General features: G+C 42.4%; 1 protein-coding gene across 2 annotated transcripts in view; it reads left to right on the forward strand.

The window, feature by feature from the left end:
• Positions 1-1,340: 1,340 nt before the first annotated feature.
• Positions 1,341-25,040, forward strand: part of slc38a4 (solute carrier family 38 member 4) — a 39,748-nt gene continuing 16,048 nt past the window's right edge. Inside the window, exons 1-8 of one of the 2 annotated variants that reach the window (XM_056424693.1) lie at positions 1,341-2,561; positions 19,899-20,134; positions 21,300-21,396; positions 21,816-21,931; positions 23,230-23,303; positions 24,256-24,348; positions 24,438-24,519; positions 24,600-24,682. In XM_056424693.1, the coding sequence (XP_056280668.1) occupies positions 20,010-20,134; positions 21,300-21,396; positions 21,816-21,931; positions 23,230-23,303; positions 24,256-24,348; positions 24,438-24,519; positions 24,600-24,682 (670 nt within the window). In that variant the 5' untranslated portion in view covers positions 1,341-2,561; positions 19,899-20,009. Of the gene's footprint in view, positions 2,562-15,313; positions 16,045-19,898; positions 20,135-21,299; positions 21,397-21,815; positions 21,932-23,229; positions 23,304-24,255; positions 24,349-24,437; positions 24,520-24,599; positions 24,683-25,040 lie in introns of those variants that run through there. The other variant, XM_056424692.1, reaches the window with a different exon arrangement.

Below are 25,040 nucleotides of genomic sequence, written 5' to 3' on the forward strand. Positions count from 1 at the left end.
TAATTTCTCCTGTGGTTTTATGAACAATCATTATTTTCGTACAGACCTGGCTCACATTCCGACAGTCAAAAACTGTTAGGTCTCGTCAATCAGCAACATCTGGCCTCCCACTTCACCTCATTAAGTAGGGACAAACGACACCTTAAAGCAAACTTGCCCCACCTAGTGGTGGGAGGTCCAAAGTAACAAAAACATAAGAAAATGGCTCCTACACTAACGTTAAGGCTATGAACGAACCACACCGTGCTCACATGACTTCAGGCCACCGCCGCTAAAATAAAAGGTGGACTGATGTCCTATAGTGAGGATGATAAGTGGCTTCTTGTTCGCAACCGCCTTTTTTTAAACGTAAAAATTCATCGGAGGCTTATTTACTGATGTAAATGTTAAATGCCTCAGATGAACACCGAACAAAAAACTCATTGACTTAAACATGAGGGAACAGGAAATGCACAAATGCGGACTCGTTCTGGGTTTTAGGACTAACACCAGCAGCATTCTATCTTACTTGTGACTGGTGGCTTCTACCTCTTGCCCAGTGCATGCTGGGGTAAGCTTCAAAGAATAATTGGGTATAAATAATATATGATGAAATAGAAATGAGGCTAAGTGTGTTGACACCAAGGATCTGTGTTTTAAATCCAAGAATATGTAGGTATAGGGAAAGGGAAGAGGGAGCTGCCAATCTTCTAATTGTGCATCCTGCAGGAAGTGATGTCTGGCACAGAGTGGCCATCGGGGGATGTTGTCAAGCAGACATCAGCTTCCTCTTTCCACAAGGTGAATAGAAGTGGAGGAAGTATACAGAATATTCGATGCGAAGAAAAAATCCAAGAAGGAAGAAAGGCGCGCCATCAATGTACCGTCTCAAGGATTTTGAAAAAGGGGTTGTTTTTCACTTTGAAACACACACTACTTTTTTTATCATTACATGAAAGAAAGAAAAATATTCTTTGCTAAAGATGCACAGAGAATGAGTTGGCTTATACCGTTTGTTTTCTTTCTTCTGTGAGATGTACATTTTTGAAAACGTATCTATAAAATGACATATTACTTATCGGTGATAAATAGTTTTCTTCGGTTTAGTTTGGTTTAGTATATTTGATGCAACCATCTAAAACTGTAATTTTTTAAAAACTAACTCAGGAAAACTGGGTGTTACAATGGTGTGCTTAAGCGCGTAGTGTCACGGGTTGTCACGGGTGAAGCTCAGGTGCAGAGAAACAGGCTGGACTCCCGGTTTGAGTGAAACAAAAAAACACTTTTTACTGAGAAAGTGGACATAGACACACTGGTCGTAGGCAAATTGTCACAAGAGACAAACCACACAGGATTAAGGAGACTAAAGAAGACAACAATCCAACAGGAGACAAGGGAACGACATGCACAATATATAGGGCGGAAAACAGAAGTACTCATCGGGCAGCAGAATGCTGTTATATTGGCATATAATTACTTTGAACCAATTTGAACTTGTATTATAGATTACGGTGTTGATTATGTTATTAATTAATCAATTCATTGTTTGGTCTGTAAAATGTCAGAAATAAACGGAACAGAAATCATGTTGTTCTTAGAGAAGACACCTTCACTACTTCCCTCACATTAACTCATGTACTGCACTTAGGTACAATTTTGTATTACTTTTACCATAGTTTATCTGCTTTATGCATCTACTCTTACATTTCAGGAGAAATTACCGTGAATTAGTAGTTTTACTTTCAGTAACTTTTGATGCTTGTTTTATATCCAGGACTTATACTGAAAGAGAGTAGTTCTACTTTTAAACTTTTAATCAAGTAAAATATCTGAGAATTTACTTCACTGCAGAAAGGTATATTTATCTAATTACTAGCCCTAATATCTCAGAGCATTTCATATCAGACACAATCACCATGCTAGTAACATCTCAGGGAGATATGGGGATTGGTTTTTCTTGAATATCTTGTTAAGGGAAAATAATTTTGTAAAAATTGTAAACACGGTTCAAGTGGAAATAAATATTTATAATGTGCAATATAAATAACCTGTGCAATCTACCGGGCAATATAGCAACCACTCAGTCCGATTATATCTTTTTTATTCGTTTACGTTTTCCACTTGTTTATTATAACAATAATATAGCTTGTTTTTTAATTCATATTTGAAGTGGTATTCCAATTAAGTGAAAACGTCCCCTTTAACGGTGCGTTGCCGCGGCGGACAACGTGGCCGTGCGGAATGTAAACAAAGGAACTCCAGTCAATAGACGGGCATACTCGATCTCGTAAAAAAAAAAAGCCCCAATAACATGTTTCCCCAGACTCCTCCGTGTGTGGCCAAATGAGTGCTATACCTGGGGAGGGAGGGGAGACACAGTGCGCGGACCCCCCACGCCCCCTCGGCGGTGTACGCCGGTGTAACACGACGCTTCAGGAGTTGCCATCATCACATGGCAGATGGAAATTTCCACTCGGTCTCTCCGCTTGTGAAATGGGAAGGGTCTCCAACTCTTGTCTCCACTAGTCCGCCGCCTCCTCTCCTCTGCCCGCTCCAGCTGTCCGCCTGCACCGATACATTAGGTAAGCGCCCCCTCCTCCTCCTCCTCCTCCTCTTCTTCCTCCTCCTCCTCCTCCTCCCCAGCATTTACAGAGCTAATCCTTTACTTTTTATATATTTATACCTCAACCCCGCGATCCGCTGGTTCCCTGTGACCAGCAACAATGTTCGCTGGCTGCTGGCGTCAGTTCTGGATGAGAGAACTGGAAAATGTCCGAATCGTTGTTGTTGTTATTGTTTTTGTGAAAAGTCGTGTGTGTAATGCTTTTTAAAATGTATTTAGTAAAGTCTCTTCTTCGTGTGTTTTGCTTGTGGTATCTGTATCGGATACATTCGCTGATCATGCGCCGAAAGGCAGCGCGCTTCCTTGCGGGGTGTTGCCGGGGAGTCGTTCAGGCGCGGCGCTTCATTGCCCAAACACGTGTCTTCTCCTCAGGCGGGTGCATTATGTCGCGCCGTGGTTCGGGCGCACGGTGGACATTTAGTGTCCGACCGGGCGCACTGGTTGAATAAATGCATGCATGCGCGGTGGGAAACTTCGCTTCGCGTGCTCGCTGTCCGCCTTTTTTTCTCCCATAAGTTATTTTTTTCTTTCTTTTCTGACAGAAAAACACACAAAGGCGGACTGTTCTGGTGGTACTTTGCGTCACTCCTGCAGCAGCTTCGTGCTCTTCGCTCTCGGCGTGTTTTCAGCTCGCAAATCACAGATACGAAAGTTTCTGGCCCTGAAGTGTCTCCATGGGCTAGGGAGGGGGGAGGGGGGGCTTGGGGGTAATAACGGTAGCCTGTGATATGGCTCGCGGCTTTATGGAACAACAGAAGGCAGCTCGCTCATCGAAAGGCAACAACTGGGTTATGACGGCAAAACACTGAAATTATAGTTTTTACTTGATTGCAGCTCCAGAAAAAAGCTTGCGAGCGACGCCAACGTGCTGTCTGTGTCTCCTTTGATGTCACCGCTTAGCTCATTCAGTTGTGTAATTCGGTCGTAACTCTTTAAGAAGGAACGTGGCTGTGACGCTGAGACCCCGCGGAGTGGTTTTAATTACAGTTCCATGTGTCTGGTTGTTGTCACTTTCTCTGCTGTGATGCTTTATGTTCATCCTCCTCCTCATGTGGAAGCAATAAGCCACAAGCAGAAGAGCGGCCCGCAAACAAAGACTAGAGGGGGTCCTGGTAAAGGCGTATTTCTAGGCATTCAGTGGAGGCCCTTCTGACGGCTAAAAATACCCGGTTGCCACACAGTGAGCGTCCACGTTTGAACCCGCTGAGTTCTCCTTGCCTCCTCTCCTCACTTAGGCAACAAGGAGAGCTGGTAATGTCTTCTCTTCAGGGAGCTCCTCCTCTGTCCTTTGTCAGAGAGCTGTTTGAGTATCTCTGGTTGTCAGAAGGCCCCAGTGGGCGTGTTTTATTGCTACTGTAAAGCGTTGAGGGCCCCTACTCTAGTCAAGGCTGCACGCGCATGTAAACACATAGATAAGTTTATCTGGACCAAATGAATGCACGATGAGGCCGGAGAGAAACCATGTCAACAAGAAATATCCCACATGTCAAAAGAAGCACCACATCCTCACGTTGCTCAACTGCATCCACCCAAAATGGAGCAGGGAGTAAATGAATCAACTTAAAGCCCCATTATGTTGTTTTTCCCTTTTAGCGCCCCCTTCAGTTTTTGAGGTATTTAACATTTACTTCAGTGTCATAAATACCCAGTTACGATAGATGCAGCCCGGTAGAAGCAATCCAGCGACTGTTTCTATTTTGGATTCATACCAACGGGCGGGATCACTAATACGAAGACTGCGCAGGAACACTGTGAACTGGGCCCAGCACCTACCGGACTAGGGTGAAGTAGCGCGGGGATTGAACGCGCGGCGCCACGCTTCCGCCTGGTCAGTCAGCTGTTTGCCGGCTTTTGGGGGGGGGGGGGGGTGCGCGTGCAGTCATTTACTTTTGTTTTGGGGGACTGCAAAGACTTTGGGGACTGTCTGGATCCGGGGATTATACTTCGTTTTGAGTGGGTTTGATTGTTTGTAGTGTATGTGTTCAATTTGGGGGCTTGCAGATGCATTGAATTTGATTTAATATAATAACATTTGGGTTTCCGCATATCGACTGTGTGTTTTTCTTTTACGACCATTTGAGCAGAGAGAGTTAACACCAGAATTCGCAGATCCGCCCATTCCCTTTTCTTTTAGCGTATTGTACCTTTTCCCCTTGATTGAGTTACTAAGGGCGAATTGTTACAACATAACCAAAAGAATGACAACATTTAGTTTAGATGAAATACCGATCGCGTTTTCAGCCTATATACGTTGTTTTCTAAATGTTTGAATGTGGAGTACGTGTGATCGAATACAATATTGTTAACAACACAAAAAAGCTACCCTTATACTGTAGCTGCGAGCGTGGAGTGGCACTATATGACATTGCGTAATCACTGCCAGAAAGCAGGTCGAAGTACATCCGCCCCGGAGCGGGCGGCTCCAGAATCCTACATAGCGGAATTATTTCCCCACAGACCTCCGATGGCAATGGCGGAGCCGCAAATCGCCATATTAAAAGTCATTGTAGCGGCACAATTTTTTTCAAGCTGTTATTTTAAGGTACAATTGTTACATAATGTTACTTTAAATGAAAGTGGATGTAACATGGTAATCTGTAACATAGCATTATTGACCCCTCTCGATTAAAGGGTCACTCTGACTCTCTAGTGTTGAACTTAAAAACAGAACGGTCACAATTGAAAAAGCAAAAGCTGAGAAATACTGACTTTAAGTCTTTAGTGTAGATCCTACATGTTCCATAATGCACCTGGGTGGGATCTTTCATCAGACCCACCCTGACCAGTAAACACTTACATCTTTCAAACTCTGAAGCCCACGTTTGTAACGTCTGCTTTTTTATAAACGTTGAGCTAAAAAAAGTCTCAAGACGAAGCCGAGGTATCCCCGATGACATCACAATGACATAATTAGGGTTATTTTCTCAAACGTAAAAAAAAAAGGAAGCTCCTTCCTCAGCCACGGTAGCACAGGCGGAGTAGAAGCACTTATGACGAATACACTGAATTTCATGTGTAAAAAGGGTGGAGGCTATCGCAGCTTTGAAACACCTGGTAGCAGCTGGCTGCTGTCACTCAGAGTGCGGGAAACAAATGAGCCTGCAGGGATTGTGTAAGTCAGTGGTATGGAATGTGCATTGAGTCCAGCTTCTTTTTTTCTTTTTTTAAGCGTGAATCATTGATCCGTACAGGAAAAGTTCCTTATGTTCTCAATCTACAAGTGCTGGTCAGGGGGTCAGAGGTTTTGCTGGTTCAGTGTCTTGCTGGAGATTCTATAAACACGACACAGCTGCTTAAGTTTACAACTATCGTATTGTGTGCCTTGTGAAGGATTAAAAAAACGGTTGCAAACAGCCAACATTCAACATGTACACATTAAAGAATATTTATAATAACTGTACATTTGAGCCAAAGAGAATCCTAAAATTTGGCAGCCCAAACTGGCGGGAGGGAAGGCTCTTCTTGGCTTTAACGTTTAATCTGCTTTCTACCAAGAATATGAAGCAGGGTTCCACATGGATAGGTACATTGATGAGGAGAATTGCGATCGATAAAAATCGCCCCCCGATCCTCGGGAGGAGGTGGTGTCATTACTCTCACTGTCAGCATGGTGGCCCACACCATGAGGCTTCTGGTCTTTACACAGACACGTCACATTCTAGAAGTGTGCCGCTTTCACAAAACGTTTGACCATGACAAGCTCCAAAAACCACACAACCAGCTTTAAGGGACAGTTGACCTACATTTCCAGGTCATAATTGCACAATGTTGTAACAATGCCCAGTCAGTCAGTGACGTCTCGGTACAGGCGACTGAGATGTTTAGACAAAAGCAGCGGCCGTGTCAGCTGTGTTGTGTTCGTGCACATATGCTGGAACAACAACAAAAAGAGCACAGACGGAACTCTCTTTTAGTCAAACAGAAATAGAGGTCATCTAAATATGTTTCTTCTTAAATAACGAACATGACCCTGAAGGGGACATATTAGTTTCCTTCTTTTTGAGTTGTTCACCCCCCCGCCCCCTTTTACTCCTGAAGTCCAGGTCGAAGCCTTGAGCTTGAACAGAATTACATAGAGCCGGGCGCCGACGTCATCGTGAGCCGACAGATCAATTCTGACTGATAAGACGGACAGAGCGCCGGTTTCGCAGGAACGGGTTGACAAACAAGGTCAGGACACCAGGCCGGAGTACGAAAGGCCAATATGTTGTTTACTAAAGACTGCGATGTATTGAAGTCGGGAGCTTTTGTCAACATGTTTGGTTTGACTTTGGCTTGAACCATTTGCCTCGGTGCCATTTGTTGTTGATATGTACAGATTGTAGAGCACTCTGAGACAAATTTCTAATTTGTGAAAATGAGCTATACAAATAAACTGAATTGAATTGAAAACTGAAAAGGCCTGCGTCGATCGAAATCATGGGGGGGGGGGGGGGGGTTTAAGGTTCAGGACGTAAAAGAGAAAGTGTGGGATTTTGAGCAACTCAACCCGTTGCCTTATGATCCATCTCTCCTCATGATGTTGTGGATTTTGTACTGGCTTTAGTTTGCTACTGCTGCTAATGCAACTTGAGCCAATTCAGCAACTAAGTTGTGTATTTCTGGATTGTTTTTATAAGATGAGTGTTAGCTGGTTGTGTCAAGGATGCATTGTTAATGCTTTCATTTGCTTTGCTGCCTCCAGTGAAGGCCTGTGGTTACAATGTATGCAACTTTTTAATTTATTACCTACCTAGTTTGAATAAAATATGGTGTGTTGTCTTTTTTTCTAAATGAACTTGTGCAGCTAAATGTCCTGAGGACATAAAGGGAAAGAGAAGTCTTTAGTTGGACACACTTCCACGAATAACAATGACTAAATGTCCGATGATGTTTTGTTACATCATATGGCAGTCGCACACTTCAAACAAGTGCATGGTGCTGATGGCTTTTACAAGTAGGGGACATAAATATCTGAGGCCTTTGACCTGTGAAATTCCTAAAGAGGTCACCTTTCTCCGTAACCAAGGTTACATATTATAATTGAATAAACACATATTGACCATTCACAATTTGTTACGCCCCCTTTTTAGAGAATCAAAGATAAATATGTGTTGTATTTCATATTTATGCAGGTTTTGGTTGTCATCCGGCCAATGATTCACCAGCACACTGTGTATGGTATTTGGCAGCCAGTCACGTGGGCCATCTTAATTTAGAGGCCTTGAAATACTAGCTCGCAATGATCACTGACAGTCATTGGGGATCCGCTGCACAACAAAGGTGTGTGTGTGTGTGTGTGTGATCAATTCAAATAAGCCAAGGGTGAAAGTTCTAGTCCAGGGTGTCGCGTCAGAGATGTTTAGGTCACAGTTGATCCACGACAGAGACATCCACATTGGCCTTATGTTGGCCAGTTGATGTCAACACTTGGTGTTATGGTCCTGCTACTGAAATAAGCACATGGTCACACATTCGGGTTGGGAAAACTAATTCAATATTGGCTAACCAAAGAGGAGAACCTTTTACAATGGTTTGTTGTTTATAACCTTTTCAACAGTATTTTTATTTAACACAAAGGTAAACAGAGGTCAAAGCTGGAGGTAACCTGCACACTGTACGAGTGTTGAAACTAAACCGATTAGTAGACACTGAAACTGTTCTTTGGAAAGTTATAGGGCTGCAACAACGAATCGATAAAAATCGATTATTAAAATAGTTGGCAACGGATTTCATTATCGATTCGTTGTGTCGCGCGATTATTACGGCCCTCAATAAGTTGAGTTGAGAGCAGAGCGGCGCAGGAGAAACAAGAGCGGAGCAGAGGGAGAGGACAGAACGCTGCGTTGTGAGAGCCAATCAGCGCTGAGCTACTCCTCCGTTAGTGAATCTAATTGGCTGCTGCTGCTCTGGTGGCGCTGGAAGCGGAAGTCATTCACGTCGTCGGAGTGACATTCACGGAGCTGTGTGCACCTCCAGGTGATTTCATGAACCCAGACACCAGGGCGTGTTACGATGTGTGTGGCATTTCCACAAGAAGTATAATGTAGAAAAAGTGGTTATTTATTCCGTGGCGGATGGCGGACAATATTTTGCCACGGAGAAAGGCAACGGAGATAAGCCCCGCCCCCTCACCACACGTATGACATATGACCACAAATAGTCGGCTGAGTAAACTCAGGAGAGTAAAGCGCTGTCAGTCTGTTTGTGACGGTTCATCCACATGCTGACCAGTGGATCTCCAGGACCTTTCCAGGACTTTAAACCAAATTTCCATGATTAAACATGTTGTGAAAACTCTGTGTATACATGAACAAGTGAGAAGATGTTGTATTTAAACTAACAATGAGAATTCCAAAGCATACAGTATATATTCTGTTTAAATTAAAATTTTAATATAACACATTTGCATTACTTTTCCAAAAATTGTGGGATTTAATTTTTTTCAATTACTTTTCTAGGCCTAGAAATAGTCATTTAAAAACTCCATGACTTTTCCATGACCGTATGAACCCTGTTTTGAATAAAGGGTTGAAAATTAGTGTTTTTGTTTTTTTATCCGATTAATCGATTAATCGAAAAAATAATCAACAGATTAATCGATTATCAAAATAATCGTTAGTTGCAGCCCTAGAAAGTTACGCTCAGCGACTGGTGAACTCTAAATGACTCTAAATATCTTGGCATGCTCCTGCAGTAAGAGACCCTTTTTATACAACATACCTGGATGATACAGCTGCATTAACCCTCCTGTTAAGTTTGTTTCTCAGCTACAGAAATGATGTTCCTGGGTCAATGTGACCCAGTAAATGTTGAATCATCCAAAAGTTGTCAGAAAGCAACAAATCCTAATAAATATAGTTTGTACCTCATCACCAACACCATTACTAACAATTCAATCAGTTTTTAGTGGAATGGAGTTATTTACCCCTCCACAGATCAGAATTCAATTAGGCTCGTTTTAAGGAAAAATACTTGTTTAAACAATTTTTTAGGTACATTGGAAAAATCTAGATATAAATTGCATTAGTCTACCATAATATGTATTTTCTCAAAGTTTTAATTTGCATTAAAAAATGTTATGCGGTAATGTAAATGAATAGAGATAAGTCACCTGTGCTGTTCCCTCCCCTGCTAAGTGTGGGCCAAGTTTTCCCGCAGGAAAAAATAAAGGTTCCCGTCAAAATAGTATCTATATTTCTCTCACAGGTGGGGTCATTAGAAAGAGAGTGGGTGTGCATCTGAGATTGGGATGAAATAGTGTCACTCTGTCAGTCTATTAGAAATGATATAGTACCATATTTATTAGGAGAGACGTGAAAGAAAACTTTAGATTAGTGTCCCATGTCCAATAAAGGTGTATTTAGGGAGAAATTGAGAAGATGAGAAACATTGTTTAGTCTGGAAAGTGTGGTTCACGTGGGGTGATGGGCACTTAGTAGGAGAGAAGAAAGACTGTCCCATATTTACAAAGAAAGAAAAGGTCTGAACTTGACACTTCTGACCACTTATAGCCTCCACTCTCACTGCCAGGTCAATTTGACCCGAACATCATCTCTGTAATATAAACCTGCAGTTGCAAATACATGATATTTTGTTTTTGTTTTTTAAATGTTGATTACACTAAATAAGGTAAGCAGAAAAAAGATTTTAAAAGATTTTAAAACCTTGAAATGACAGGCGGGTTAAGGTACACACTATAGACCAGGGGTCCCCAAGCCCCGGGCCGCGGCCCGGTACCGGTCCACGGCTTGGTTGGAACCGGGCCGCGGGAAAAAAAGTGAATAAAAAAAGTTTTATTTTTTTATTTTTTTTTATCAGTCGGAAAAATATATTATTTTGAAAAAGGACCGGATACACCCGTGTGTACGTCTGAGCCGCGTTCAGGAGTCTTAAAGTTCGGGTTTATCGCTGCAGGCGAGTCTCACACGCCGAACCCACTGCTGGCGGCACATTTCAGTGACAAAGAATCTTAAAACATATTCAACCTGCTCAATGAATTCTGTCACTTCAGGGAAATGACAACTGTTTTCAAGTTGGCCAATAAAGTCGCTGCTGTGTGGGCGAGTGAACAGCGGAATATTCTACATGTTTCTGACGTTGACCGGGTGGAAGAGGCTTTTAAAAGAGTTTGAGCGGTACTCCAACCACAAAAGACCCGACTGCAAAAGAATAGACCTGCAACCCATTTGTAAACAAACCCACCCGGTGAATCGAGCCCGTCCGAGCTAGAAGAAAATTAGTTCGAGATGCAAATGACGGTGGCCTTAAGGGACATTTCACACAATAACTCTGCCGGTGTTCTAATGACAGCGATCAGAACTCGGTTAGGAGCAGCGGACCAAACACACGTCTGTGTCGCCGTCTCCATTAGCGGCTCGTTGCAGGTAAACAAGCGCACGGCTCACACTAATTTGGCGTAATGATGAGTTGTAGTTTTGGCACTTTATGCCCTTCGTATAATTGTATGACGTCATATTTATAATGTCATTTATATTGCCGGTCTGTGAAAATAATTTCTGACACGGAACCGGTCCGTGGCTCAAAAAAGGTTGGGGACCGCTGCACTAGACAATTCATCGGGTCCTAATTGAACCAAACTCAACCTATTTATTTCAAAGGGTCAAAAAACTAAAATACAGACTGCAAATAACAAATCACACTTTAAAAAAAAGCTAAATTCTATAATTGTTATGCATGACTCCTCCAACACATTCCTGGGATATATATATATATTAGGGCTGTCAGCGTTAACGCGTTAATCTGCGATTAATTTGGCCGCGTTAACGCACTAAAATATTTTAACGCAACTTTTTTCTTTTTTTTTAAAACCGCGGCAGTACGGTTTGACACTGTTTCAGTTTTTAAAACAATTATTTCTCCGCGAAAATAAGGAGCAGAAATCAGTTTAACTCGTGGATGAATCAGTCGGGTTTCCTCCTGCTCCTCCTTCCTCCCGTCTCCCCCTCTGATACACAGAGGAACGGAGGGGCGACGTGTCGGGGGACGCGGCGCGGAAAGAACTCGTCACACGAAACCTTCAACGTGATTTGTCAATCCGTTTGTCTGTCAACATTTCGGTAAAAAAACAACCAATGAAAACTCAGTAAATCACAAAGGACCTCCCACCTCACAGGTTAGGCTCATTTAGCAGCCTGTCAGTCAGAGAACACGGCGCGAGGACAATGAGCCTCATTTCAGAGCTGAGATTGTTCTGGAATGTTTGATGTATAACACGTGGGGGTGTGTCACATGCAAAAGACTTTAAACGGTGAATTTAATTTATTTTGTAAAATGTATAAAATGCCCCCAGCCTCCAGAGGGTTAACGTGACATATTTGAATGTCAGTCAGTTACCAAGGCCACTGGTTCTGCTGCTGTTCAATGTTAAAGATGACAGGACCAATGGGGTCTCAATATACTTTTTTTTTTTACTAATCTGATGTTTCACTGAAGAAACAATTTATCATCCACGATATTAAATACCTCGCTGGCACTGTATATGTAGGAGCCTCTTTGAAAACACAGCTCTGTGTGAAGTTTTGTCCTTAAAAAGAAGGAAAACACTTTTAAGCGCGATTAATCGCGATTAATTAATCGCAATTTCAAAATGTGCGATTAATTAGTTAATTTTTTTTAATCGATTGACAGCCCTAATATATATACACATATACATCTCACTAATATTTTCTCAAATAATCGTATGGTTTATAGACAATAAATAAATAATAAATAGACAGTGAAGTGAATATGTTTGGGATATCTTCTGATCATTGATTCCTTTCAGCTCTACATTTGATATTACGGAGAGAAAAAAACATTAACTAATATGTACATTGTTGACTCTAAAACAGTATTATCTAGAGAAATACGCTTATGCAGGATATACACACAACATATAGTAATTTGCACCCAGACGGTGTCTGGTAAATGTCCATCTTTAAACTCCATGTCCCCACTTTAACAGACAATTTCGAAGACTAAATAACAAACACAATATAGTAATGAGATACTGTTAGTTTCCAACACAGCAACAAAATACTTTAACCAATGATATGATATGTTTGACCTCGAACACTGAGCTCAGTCACTGCTCTGCTCTACTACATCCCCAACCCCCCAAGCTAAACCCCTCCCTGTTTGGTATGTTGTTGCATTGGCTCAGAGAGAACTTTGTATTCATAGGTGATTGGCTGAGGGTGTGCGTGTGTGTGCTGTAAGGATGTTCTGAAACTGGGCACTTTGCAAATGATGGAAAACAGGCTTCCGGACACGCGTGAATTAAGTTATCAACATTTAATGGCAGGAAGTGTAAAACAAACATTCAAGGCCTCACGATCGTGATCTTCATTGGCTCCTCCGCCCTCCTTCCGGTGTCGAGATACCTGGGGAAGAGCCCCGCTATCTCTAATCCCCAGAGTCTTAGACTCAAAATCAGCCAATCCTCACTCTCAAAGGTGAATCCAGCCTTTAACACCTAGTGATTGGTTCAAAGTTCCGCTAGAACAATGGAGGGGTCGAATGTCACTAAACCCGGTCAAAACGTCATTTCCGGTCAAGTCGCTAAACAAGTATTTTCACAATAAGAATCCCGTCTTGTTATTGTCAGTCACTTCACGGAATTCAACCGGCTTCGTCAATCTATAATACTAACATACAGTCACTCTCATGCAACATACATTAATTCTTGCCATTTACATTTGCATAGAGTAAACATTACCCCTATGCTTCATAATACATTAATAACAATATCAATATTCTCCCTAATATTTTCTATTATAATATCTTTCTATATGTATTAATTTAAAACATAAGACCTCTGCAGATGTTATCAAAATAAACTATTACAATTTACAACCAATGTGTGTGTGTGTGTGTGTGTGTGTGTGTGTGTGTGTGTGTGTGTGTGTGTGTGTGTGTGTGTGTGTGTGTGTGTGTGTGTGTGTGTGTGTGTGTGTGTGTGTGTGTGTGTGTGTGTGTGAAGAACTGTGATGCCATTTAAGGAATGTCCCTGCAGCTGTGGTGAGGATCGTGGTGGCAAATTTTACTTTTTGTGGGAATTTTGACTTTCACAAAGCTAAAAACGTTGTTTTTCTATCGTGATAACTGATGGCCTGGAGTCAGTTGAAAATTAACAACTCAAACAGACTCCTTGTTTATTTGGGTTGTAACATTGTCTACTAACAAGCAAGAAAAAACACCTTTTCTCTGTTCAGTACACTCAGGAGTTTTACAGCTACAGCCTTTCTTGAGCCGCTTTCCCACTGGACATAAAACCCACTAACACCCACTAACATCTGGCTTTTGTCGTTAGTGGGAAATGCTATAATCGTCACTCATTCCAGGCACATATAGAACTCTGCAGTAGTCTCAGGTATTTATCAGCTGCAGCTCCGATCGCCAGAAACATGTGCGTTGAAGTCAATTAAATTAACAAGGATTTCGATAATTAATACAATGTTTAATTGCACAAAACATTAAATGAATATGCTCTCCTCATTTTACCTCGCCAGTCAACGTAAATCATTTAATTTAAATTCGACAAACTAAATAAAACTCATCAAAACGGTGTTTGTTAATCTTTCCACTGATCCTGTGATAGCCAACTCTGGTTTGAGAGTTTGAATGAGTGACCGGATAAGTAACACAAGTAACCACCATAACATGTTCATTGTTTACTAGCCTGTTTATGCCTTATTCGTAACTTGACACACCAGAAGAAGAAAAAAACAGAAAGGCTACTTGTTTATTGGCAACATGAAAGAAGTCTATTTTTGTATGTGTTAATGAGCTATTTCTGGTGGGAAAAGGGGTATTGCTCTGGATACAACCAGTTGCGTGTGTTTATGTTCACTTATGTTAGCAAACTTTAGGGTGAATATTACTTATTTTTCATTTATGCTACAGCTCCAGTAAGAGTTAGCATTTAGCCGTGTTCCTTACTTCTAGACACAGTGGCTGCTGTTCAATCAAAGTTAAATAGTCGTGCTTTAAAGACTCCATAACAGGGAAGTGATGTATTAGTCCAAATCCAGAGCTTAATGCCTGTTTGGTTTATTATTACCACATTACTGAGCTTTCATGGACAATAATCCTGCCTTGGTGTTGAGGTATGCAGTGAAACATATTTAATTATTTCAACATCAACCAACTTGATGCAATCATATATTAAATATTGTCTTTGACAGTGTGTTACGATTGTCCTTCATTGTTTTGAGGCTGTTGGTGACGGGAAGTCTCATTTGCAGCATGTTACAGGAACAATTAAATCTTGAGTTTTTTGTATTCAACCACATCGACTGGGGTTTTCAGGTTTTAAACCCAATTAAAGGACTCTGTCTTTATTCATGTTAATGTTGATGATGACAAGAGTGTTCAAGATATTGATGTAAAAGTTTCTAACTGCTGTGTTGCAGTTTGTTCGCTCACATGAGCATGCGCGTGTGTACACTCTTCCTCCTGTTGGACGGCATTTCAAAGTGGACAGAGATAAAAACTCATCCCTGACATGAACATGACCTTGGGCATGGCGACATCCCCAACGCTGTGCCCCGATTGGTCGGACGGCGGCACAGCCTACCCAGTCTGTGCAACTGCGTGTGGGTGTGTGTGTGTGTGGGGGGGGGGGGGGGGGGTACAACTGAGACAGTACAGTGCCGACAGAATCAGTTTTTTTAAAGTCTGTGCTTGTGTGTGTGTGTGAGTGCGTGCGTGAGATAAGTTCACCAGGTCACCTATGGTCGCCAGCAGCTCTTTGTGACCTCGGCCTTGTCACTCCACTCATCTGGGATTGGGCCGGTGGGATTTTGAACCAGTCTGAAACTGGGTAGTCATGTGGCATGTCAGGTGATCACGTCTTGAATCAACTTTGGGTATTTAACGGCGTTGGTGCTCTCTGTCTCTGTCTGTTTGTCAGTCTGTCGATCAATGAGTGTAAATGCTCATTGCGGTTGAGGCAGACACATGTGTGTGTTCTTTTGTACTTGTACAGCTATCTTTATGAGGACCGCTTAAAGTTTTAGACCCTCATATTGAGGACATTTTTAGAAAGTACGGACATTTTGTCCAGTCCTCCTGGAAGACACGTTTAAAGGCCAATTCAAGGGTTCATGTTTGGATTTAGGGTTCAGGGAAGGTTAGATTGTGGTAAGGGGTGCAAAGGAATGTATCATGTTCGTAAATGTCCTCACGAAGATAGAAGTACAGGGCGGTGTGTTTGTGGCTGTATGGGGGAGTTATGAGGGTGCACGGAGGAGGAGGGGCCTGGGTAAACTCTGATTGTCCTCATTGGTCAACACAGGGCCTCCCTTCTCCATTTTAAAAGCCTACTTTCTCACCTGAGATACAACAAATCTGCAGCTCCTTGCCCATTCACTTTTTATCAACTCTCTTGAGAATAAATTGATTTCAAAAATATATAAAAGAAACAAACCAGGAACCTCTTTTAAGGAACTTTTGATTAAGTGAGTATGCCGGCTCTGCTTGAAAAATGTGATTCATACTGTGAATGAAAATAAGTTCAACAACCTGACAGTAGTCTTTAGGGGCAAAAAATTATCTTTGCTATTTTTGGTGGAGCAAAAGCCTTTTCTTGACTTCTGTAGCTGCAGCAGGGTGTGTTTGAGTAACACGCATTGGCGCCGACTGTTACAGAGAAGTAGACCAAAGTTACTGCAGTGTGCAATGCTGGAAGGAAATGTTCTTTCAGGTGGTGGCTGATTCAAGAGTTTGTTTGGGTGGAGGATAATTGACCTTTTGGTTGGAGGAAGTTATCTAATGTTTCTTCTTCGTGAAGAAAGTTTTTATTTTTAAGTTTGGAAATTTAGATCAAATCAGTCATGCTGTTTATTTGCCTTTTCAGAATTCACTGAATATTTGGTCCTACCACCCTGAAACTAAAGGAATGTGTGTGATCTTCCGGCCTGAAGCATGTTGACTGGTTTCCTGCTGTTGTTTTATTCTTTAGATTACTCCGTGAAGCTGCGAACAACAGGAAGTGCGATTACTGGTGGTTTTGGTTGATTTGCTCCTGTTTTTCCTGTTCTTCTGATTTCACAAGTCACCAGGCGCGTACCGTCATGTTTGCTTCGGCTTTACAGTCAGCAACGGCATGTTTGACGAACTGAAAACAAAGTGACTCAAAAGAATATCATAGCGAAGGCGATCTACTGCGAGGCAATTGAAGAAATATATTGTGCGATCGTGAGAAGGTTGCAGAATCTTTGTGTGCGTGTGCGTGCGCGCGTGTGTTGGCCAGTGTGTGGCCCGGCCCACACCTAGCGTTAAAAGGAACAGCTGTAAACACAAGTGGGGAGGCATCCCAAGACCCTCTGAGGACACCGTGAGAACCGGGCGTTCGCGACAATCTTCAGAGGTTCTCAGACATACGCTCGTCTGAATACAGTATTAGCATATCGATCCCTCGCCTTTGCAGTCTCATTTGTCACGTAGCTGTTTCATTTGCATTTTTGTGGATTTGTGTCCGGTATGCAAAAAGTCAAACTGTTTTTATTCTCTAGTGGTTTTGGGAGGGTTCAATTCAATGTAAATGGACCCACTCCAGATGTCATATACACACCACTACTTGTAGGTGTGAACTGCAGTCGGTTTCAGCTCCACAGATCTCATACCACATCGGGGGTTGGGGCCTCCGCAGCACGCTGCCAAACGTGTGCTTTTGCAATGTTATGGTTGTAACAACGGCGGAATTAAACTCCGGAACGTGGGACGTTTACCAAGTCAGGCAGGTTAAACCTCCTGGCAATGGAAAGTGAGAACTGTTCCCCGCCTTTCTCCGTGACAGATGAGGTGTACTGGCCTGTGTGACGTGATTGTGAACGGTAATGTCGCCGCTTGATTTCTAAAGATATATTCTGTGGCTTGAGCTGCAGAAGCCAGGATGGAGACTTAACACCGATCACCTTGTTGTACATTGCAAAGCGCTCTGTGGTTGCATGTTGACTGAAAACACATTGTGATGGAAAGATACCGCTAAGCCACTGCCTTCAGTAGAAGATGCTGCTGAACATGCATTCATTGGTTGTTTGTACCAGTAGTTTTTAAAGTTGTGACCCAGGGAAAACACAACCTCTTGTGCACAGTTTAGAGGTACTTGTACTTTTCGTATTTGCCATTTATTCAACTTTCTACTAACACGTCACAACATCTGAGGGGAATATTGAACTTTTGATTTACAGTTACTTTGAGATTTTACCTACAAAACCAATGACGGTGACAAAATATGCCGCAGCAGCATATTCATATCAAAACTGAAGATCAAACAACCTGACTGTATATTAAGTTGTGCCGCTCAGGGACAATATTACAATTCTGCTTACATGTTTAAAACATAATAATGTATTAGTATCGTAAAATAAATACTTTGGGTGCATTTTTCAGCTCTTTGCTTTGGATTTCCGCTCAATAACTGTTCTGGTTCACTTTCATTGTGTTGTTTTTGTAGCCATTAGCTGGTGAACACAGAGGCACATTTAGCCCGTAAAATAAAAGTGGGCGTGGTCACAGCAACGTCACCCATTGTTTTCTTGATAACCCTTTAGCAGGCCTCAGTTTAGCCTTTTTATCCGTCGCCATCTTGGCTTTAAGTAGAACCAAATGCTGAATAAGACATTTTAGGCGACCAAAATGTTACAATTAACTTTCATACACAACTCCTTGATCAAACAACATTGTGTCAGTGACCGGTCAACAACAAGGTAGCCACGCCCTAAAGAATGTAAAAGAAACCACAATATATTAAATATATAATAATCAGGCTGTATTGAATACGACTTGAAACTAGCAAACTCATGTTCACAGTATTTTACGAGTAAGTAAGTAATAAGTGAGAAGTAGGGTCATTTTCTCCAAGACTTCCATACAATCAGACTTCCTCTGCGCCTGGTTGAGCCACTTGAGTCCAAGATATTTGCACTAAAACTTGAAACTGCACCCATTCCAGTGGCATTCCAGTGGGATCGACACCACCCAATTGCCGTCGTAAATACTTCGAAAACAAAAGAAGAATTTCGGAGCGACACTTTTCTCATGTGGCACCTCCGTTGTTGTGCCTGTGTTCTTGTTGCTATGGTCTTTGCTTTCCCTGGGTTGCATGTCGTTGAGGAGCACTTGGGATCTTTCCCTCTCCCCAATGAAAGAGCTCTTTGTGTGAGTGAAAAACAGCACTGTAAATAATTTGGCTTGTTGGTAGCATTGAAAAAATCATACAGGCTTTGTTCACTGTCTTTTTTTCTGTCCTTACATAACTTAATGAATGCCACTGATGGAAAATGTGTGTTGCCCTGTGCTGTTGGCTTTTTTTCTCTTTAATGGTGGTGGGTGAGGCTGAGTCAGCCAGCATGGACAAGAACAAGCTGTCTGTTGATGGTGGCGGTCAGGCGGCCTCTTGAACTTATTGCATCCTTGACCTGGTTTCAGGGTGTGTTGACTTAACTCCAGCTGGCAATCTCTATGTACATCAACATCGTAATAATATCTTCCAAATGACAGCAGAGATTTGTATTTATTTGTATCTTTTTCAAGTCATTATAAACAAAATATAAACGCTCCAAATCAAGCTGGGGTAAAATAGAATAGAAATAGCAATAAAGCAGGCAGGACTTCAGCCTGGCCTCGTGTTGGTGAAGCTGCATGAGGCTCTAAGCATGCACCATGTCCCAAGCTAACGTAACAAACAGTCCCTCAGTTCCAGGAAACGAGATGGACTGATTTGCAGGCTCGCGGGCCTCATTTCACTGAAAAGTGTTCTTCATGCAAGGCCAAAAGGGCCCCGTTGAGGATAATAAAGCAAGACAATACATGCGTCCCCGGGCCCGTTATGAACTGAAAGTTGCCACTCCTGCACTGATCTGTGATTGTTCTTGACTTGAGCCAGTAGCCACTGTTGTTTAAGACGTGAACGGAAACCTTCTGATCCTCTAATGCAGTGGTTGTCAACCTTTTTTCAGTGATGTACCGCCTGTGAAATATGTTTACATCCAAGTACCCCCTAACCAGTACAACACATTTGTGGTTGGAAAAAAAATGTAATACTGGGCCATCAGTGTCTGATTTAGAATAGAATATATCAAATGTAATTCATGAATTTACATTCATATTTCTTAGAATATTTATTAAATAACTATTTGTAAAATATTTTTTTATTTGATACTAATTTTGAATATATTTTTTAAAAATCTCACGTACCCCCTGGAGTATCTTCCCGTACCCCCAGGATTACACGTAACCCCATTTGAGAACCACTGCTCTAATGTTTCCTGTTTGTTTAGTTTATTTAGGTTATTTTCTCATCTAACAGGTCTAGCAGAGATTGAGGAAGAAGCACATCGCCACCTTGTGAACTGTAAAACCTGAAATCCCCAAAAGAAAAGGTGCTCTTCTCCGCCTCTCACCACCGTTGCGTGCCACTATGCCGGGAGCAGTGGATCGCATAGAGCTGAGGAAAGTCTCCGCAGAGGCTGACGACGACAGCAACGACAGCCTGGACGACCGCTACACGGAGCCCATTGACTCAGAGAAGGGCACCACCGACAGGTCAGCAGCAGCAGTGTCCAAACAAAGCAGCTGCTTGACTCCGTTAGAGACTTAGGCCACGACGTCGCTATTTTAAAAACGCATTTCTTTTGCTACATTTACACCAAGCGTAGAGAACAGAGATGTTTGTAAATGATAACTTAGGTGTTTGCTACTTGATTGGGTCTTAGCTGTCACGACGTGTCCTCCCGTGATTCGTCACGGCCCGGTCACGTGATCCCTCTTTTCGCCATGGCCGTTCTTTCTCCGCCGTGTTTTCTGCAACTGAACCAACTGCAGCGTGTAGAAAATCTGCTTCCTGTTTACATCATCACGCGCATGCCCAGTGTACGTAATGCTGAAACACCCGTTGGGAGGAAGATTGTTTTTGCTTTATTAAAGCTCTGCTCTAAATTTAAAAAATCATTAATTTGGATGCTGCCTTTGTTAAACAACATTTTTTGCCAATTTATGCCCTCTTTACATTTTGGTTGTGACATTTATTGGGAAACATTGTGTCAACTAGAAACTCCGCTTCCGTGGTTAACATCGGGGGGGGGGGGGGGGGGGGGTTCGGAGAAACCAATGAAACCAGCATGGCTTCTGCAGTAAACGCATGATATCTGGACACTTTTTATGACACTTGAAGCAGGTTACTGCTTCAAGATAGTGTACTCACAATCTCCAAATTCCTGCTGTAACCTGATGTCTCCCAGCAACCTTATCATTTACAGTATGTGCATGGAAACCTCAACAATATCGACATATCCAGCACTACATCGGGACCTCTAGTCATTTATAATAATTGCAGAGGTCGTCTGTATTCTTCATCCTCTGCCAAATTTGTCAAGTAGAAGCAAATTGACCACTATATTTATCATGTGATAATATTAGTCGGCAAAGGTAAATGGGTTATTAGCAGTTTTTACGGCAGCTGCTTCGCCAAGGTTATTTTTACACTCTAAAAATACATTAAGCATTAACACCAAGCTTTAATCACCTGCTCAGACAGAAGTCAACTGTCAACAATTATTCTGTTTGCTCTTGAACACAACACAAAGTATCCAGGATTTGTACATGTTGTCATCAAAAGTGAAACACAGAAGCTGATACAATACAAAGTGAACTCTACTGAGTCCGCACGTGTTCATTTCTTTCCCCTTTGTTCTTTTATTGGTCCCTGCAGTCAGTTTTTGGACGACAATGAAGACGGAGAAAGCCAGAAGTTCCTGTCAAATGGGTTGATGAAGAAGAAGAAATATGAGGAGTACCATGAAGAATATGTAAGTAGTTGATTGAAAGGATGGAGCTCGTTAATCCCTGTGACTGTGACTGTGATGAGATTGTGTTATAAAAGGCATTCTGGGAAATGCTGGCAACTACAAGTTGAGGGAGAATGGGTCCAGTCAATAAAACGTAGTAACTCGCACTGAGGAACAGTTAGAAACCACATAAGAGAATGCCAGGGTGTATTTTTACTTGTGTGTTACAAGGAATTTACTATTGGCATTAAAGCCATGTGTAGTTTTTTACCCGCTGTCAAACCGTCTCTCCTTCTGCAACGACTACAAATCTGTTTCCAGTTTTAAATGCGTCATCAAGAGGGAGAGGGATTTTATTTTCAAAAGCAGACTCTTTCTGCGTTGTTAATCGTGTTAATTCTTCATCTCTCTCTCCCGCTTTCTTTTCTCTCTCCGAGCAGCATCCCGGCCACACCTCCTTCGGGATGTCCGTGTTCAACTTGAGCAACGCCATCATGGGGAGCGGCATCCTGGGCCTGTCCTACGCCATGGCGAACACCGGCATCGTGCTCTTTTCGTGAGTACCGACCAAAGAACCTGACAGCATTGCACTTATTCACGTTTTTTACATATTGTTTATTACGCCTAAAAGATTCTTGACACCCTCTTCCTAAAATCCAGAAAGTCCCAAAACAATCTACAGGCGTAGTGAAATAACACTGGTTTCAGTTGCACAGTCATCTTTATATTAGTATATTGATCCTACTATGTCTTGTGTGCACTTTACCCCTTTGCTGCTGTAATCCTGTACATTTCCCCACTGTGGGACTAATAAATGATTATCTTATTTCATCTTATATCTTTTAATACTTTATCTTTTCATAGCAATTTGACCTAACAAAACTGTCCTGCAGACAGATTATGTGGTGGGCCTTGTTTCACCATACTGGGTGGAAGCCGTAGGAGGAATGGTAGCGTGTGTGATGAGTGTAAACCTTCACTCTCTATTTTATTTTATAATGATTAATTAGCACTACGACACCATTGCAACTTGTACGATTGCAACATGTCATTGATGTATTGTATATTTCATGTGACTGACCTGAAGGCTTTACGTATTCATCCACACTAGTCATTAAAAACACATAAACGACCACCACTTTAATAGAGTTTTGATGGTTTTATTGAAACTTTACCCGTCTGCGGTGAGGAAGTGAATGTGTAAAACTTTACAACCAGATTCCGCAGAAGGAAAACTTGGAGGGGCCATAATTCAAGCACACAAACCCACCTACAAAGCTTCATATGTGATACTGACCCAGACTCAACCTCTTCCTCGTTCTTGGGAAACCAAACTTTCCAGCCTCATCATGCTGTCAGCTGTGATGACTTATTAATTAAATATTCTGCCTGCCATTGAATGAATCCATCCAGAGCAGCTCTTCCACAGAGGAGCGTCTGAGTTCCACTGCCCCTTTCTCTCATGCATTATTAGCGCTCATGGGTGCCCTTCAACATCCGACACCCCGCTGTTACCCCACACCCTTCCATCCCGCCCATGCAGCCCCCGACCACCCCCCTGTCCACTATCCATGCCCCTGCTGCATGGCCGCCTCATGAGCAGAAGCTCGGCGTCAATTCAGTGGGGAAATATTGAAATGGCTGCTGAAAAATGAAAGCAGAAAAGTGAATAATAACAAACTCCTGTCATCTTCTGTCAGTCGAGGTAACGCATACATTTCCTACGCCACTGGCACAAAGACCACCTCCTGACTCCTCTTATTTATTTCCCTTTAAGATACCAAAGCTGACTTCATGCTTCATGTTGCTTAAATGTTTACGTTTTGCGAACATTTGCTTTCCCTCTCTGTGCAGAATCCTCCTCGTCGGTGTGGCCATCCTCTCCTTATATTCTGTACATCTGCTCCTTATGACAGCTAAAGAAGGAGGTGGGTACATTAAATCAGCTTCAGATTGTTCACCAAATGCTGCTGCACAAAATCATGTTTATTCTTCAATGTTCAATGCTTTTACCTCTTTGGGGCCTCTAAAAGTTATTAAAATGAAACGATGTCTTTGACAATTTATAGACATACAAGGGGTCACACGGCCAAAAAGAAAAGGTTAGAAAAACAGTTTGCAACCACCAAGTTTAAATAGTGCTAAAAAATGCTTTAAACTTGCAGTCGCCCCCCTGCTTTGTCTAATGTCCAGCATTAGTCCAGCAGGGGAATAATGTCCAGCAGGGGACGACTCTTCTGGCTGCAAAAATCAGATTGTATAAAGATCTAAGAGAAAATTAACCTACTCAACTGATTTATTCCATCTGTAGATAATCAATCAGTTTCAAGTCTTCTTCAATACAGCATGATGTTCTTTTTTTTTGCATGGTTCCATTTAGAGTCAAATAGACCCTTGAGCAGGATATGCTTCTGGGCAGAGATACCATGTGGTTGTCTATTTGCTTCCGCTTTGTTCAGTCTGGTAATTGTTTGTGTTTTTGTCTCACAACATTTACACTTTCGCATTGTACTCTCAAACTATTGGTGTCTCTTCTGGTCACACAAAAAAAACAAGATGACTGTGGGCAAGAGCCAAGGGGGCAAAATTCCAAACTCAGGTCTTGAAATGAGTAGCCCGCAAACCAATGGCGTCACGGTGACCTCCTACACTTCTCATACAAATGTCATCGCTGAAAACCTCTGCTCTAAAACAAAATTGGCAACACTATAATTCGGTATTGGTGCACCTCCTGATTTTGGCAGCATTAGATTTAGTGAACTTAGAGTTGACGGTGTAAAATTCACCTATTCCGTATTTCCTGTTACTCCCATTGTCTCTACTTTGGTTTTGACATGTGAAGTGTTCTCCTTGACTTATCCAACTTGTCCGCCGCCGCAGGATCCCTCATCTACGAGAAGCTGGGAGAAAGAGCATTCGGTTGGCCTGGCAAAATCGCGGCGTTCGGATCCATAATCATGCAGAATATTGGCGGTAGGCAGTGCATTTTGCCTGAGTATCTCATCTTATACGCAAAGGCAACGTTTTCAAACCCTAAGCGCTCTCTCCGTCATGCTTTGCAGCCATGTCCAGCTACCTCTTCATCGTGAAGTACGAGCTGCCCGAGGTGATCCGAGCCTTTCTGGGTTTGGAAGAAATCTCTGGGTGAGTGCGTGTGCGTGTGCGTGTGTGTATATACAGTCGTGGCCCTGAGCTCCTCCTAACCTCATGTGTTGTGCTTGCAGTGAGTGGTACTTGAACGGGAACTACCTGGTGATGTTTGTGTCCATCGGAATCATCCTGCCTTTGTCTCTGCTCAAAAATCTGGGTAAGGACTCACTTTCCACCGTTGAATTGAATACTATTTCGCCACATGCTCTGTAATTCAGACACTTCTAGTATACTGCCGGTCATTTCTAAGCGGCGGGATCCAGGTCACTTCCTGTGGTGTGAAGTTCCTGCAGCTGTCTGTCCCCCACCAAGTAATGCTACACTTACCGGAGCCCTTAGTCAGCTCTCGCAGTTGGGAGTCACGGTAACGCAACACTGCCATAAAGCATGCAGTCAGCTCTGCCCCCCCCCCTCCCCAGATGCAATTTATGAATGCTAAAGTGAGACACGACTCAACTGGCAGCTCCAGGATGCTGCCCACTGAGCCCAATGCATAAGGTTATGTCATGAAAATA

Source organism: Pseudoliparis swirei, chromosome 10 (assembly GCF_029220125.1).
Source record: "Pseudoliparis swirei isolate HS2019 ecotype Mariana Trench chromosome 10, NWPU_hadal_v1, whole genome shotgun sequence".
Taxonomy (NCBI): Eukaryota; Metazoa; Chordata; class Actinopteri; order Perciformes; family Liparidae; genus Pseudoliparis; species Pseudoliparis swirei.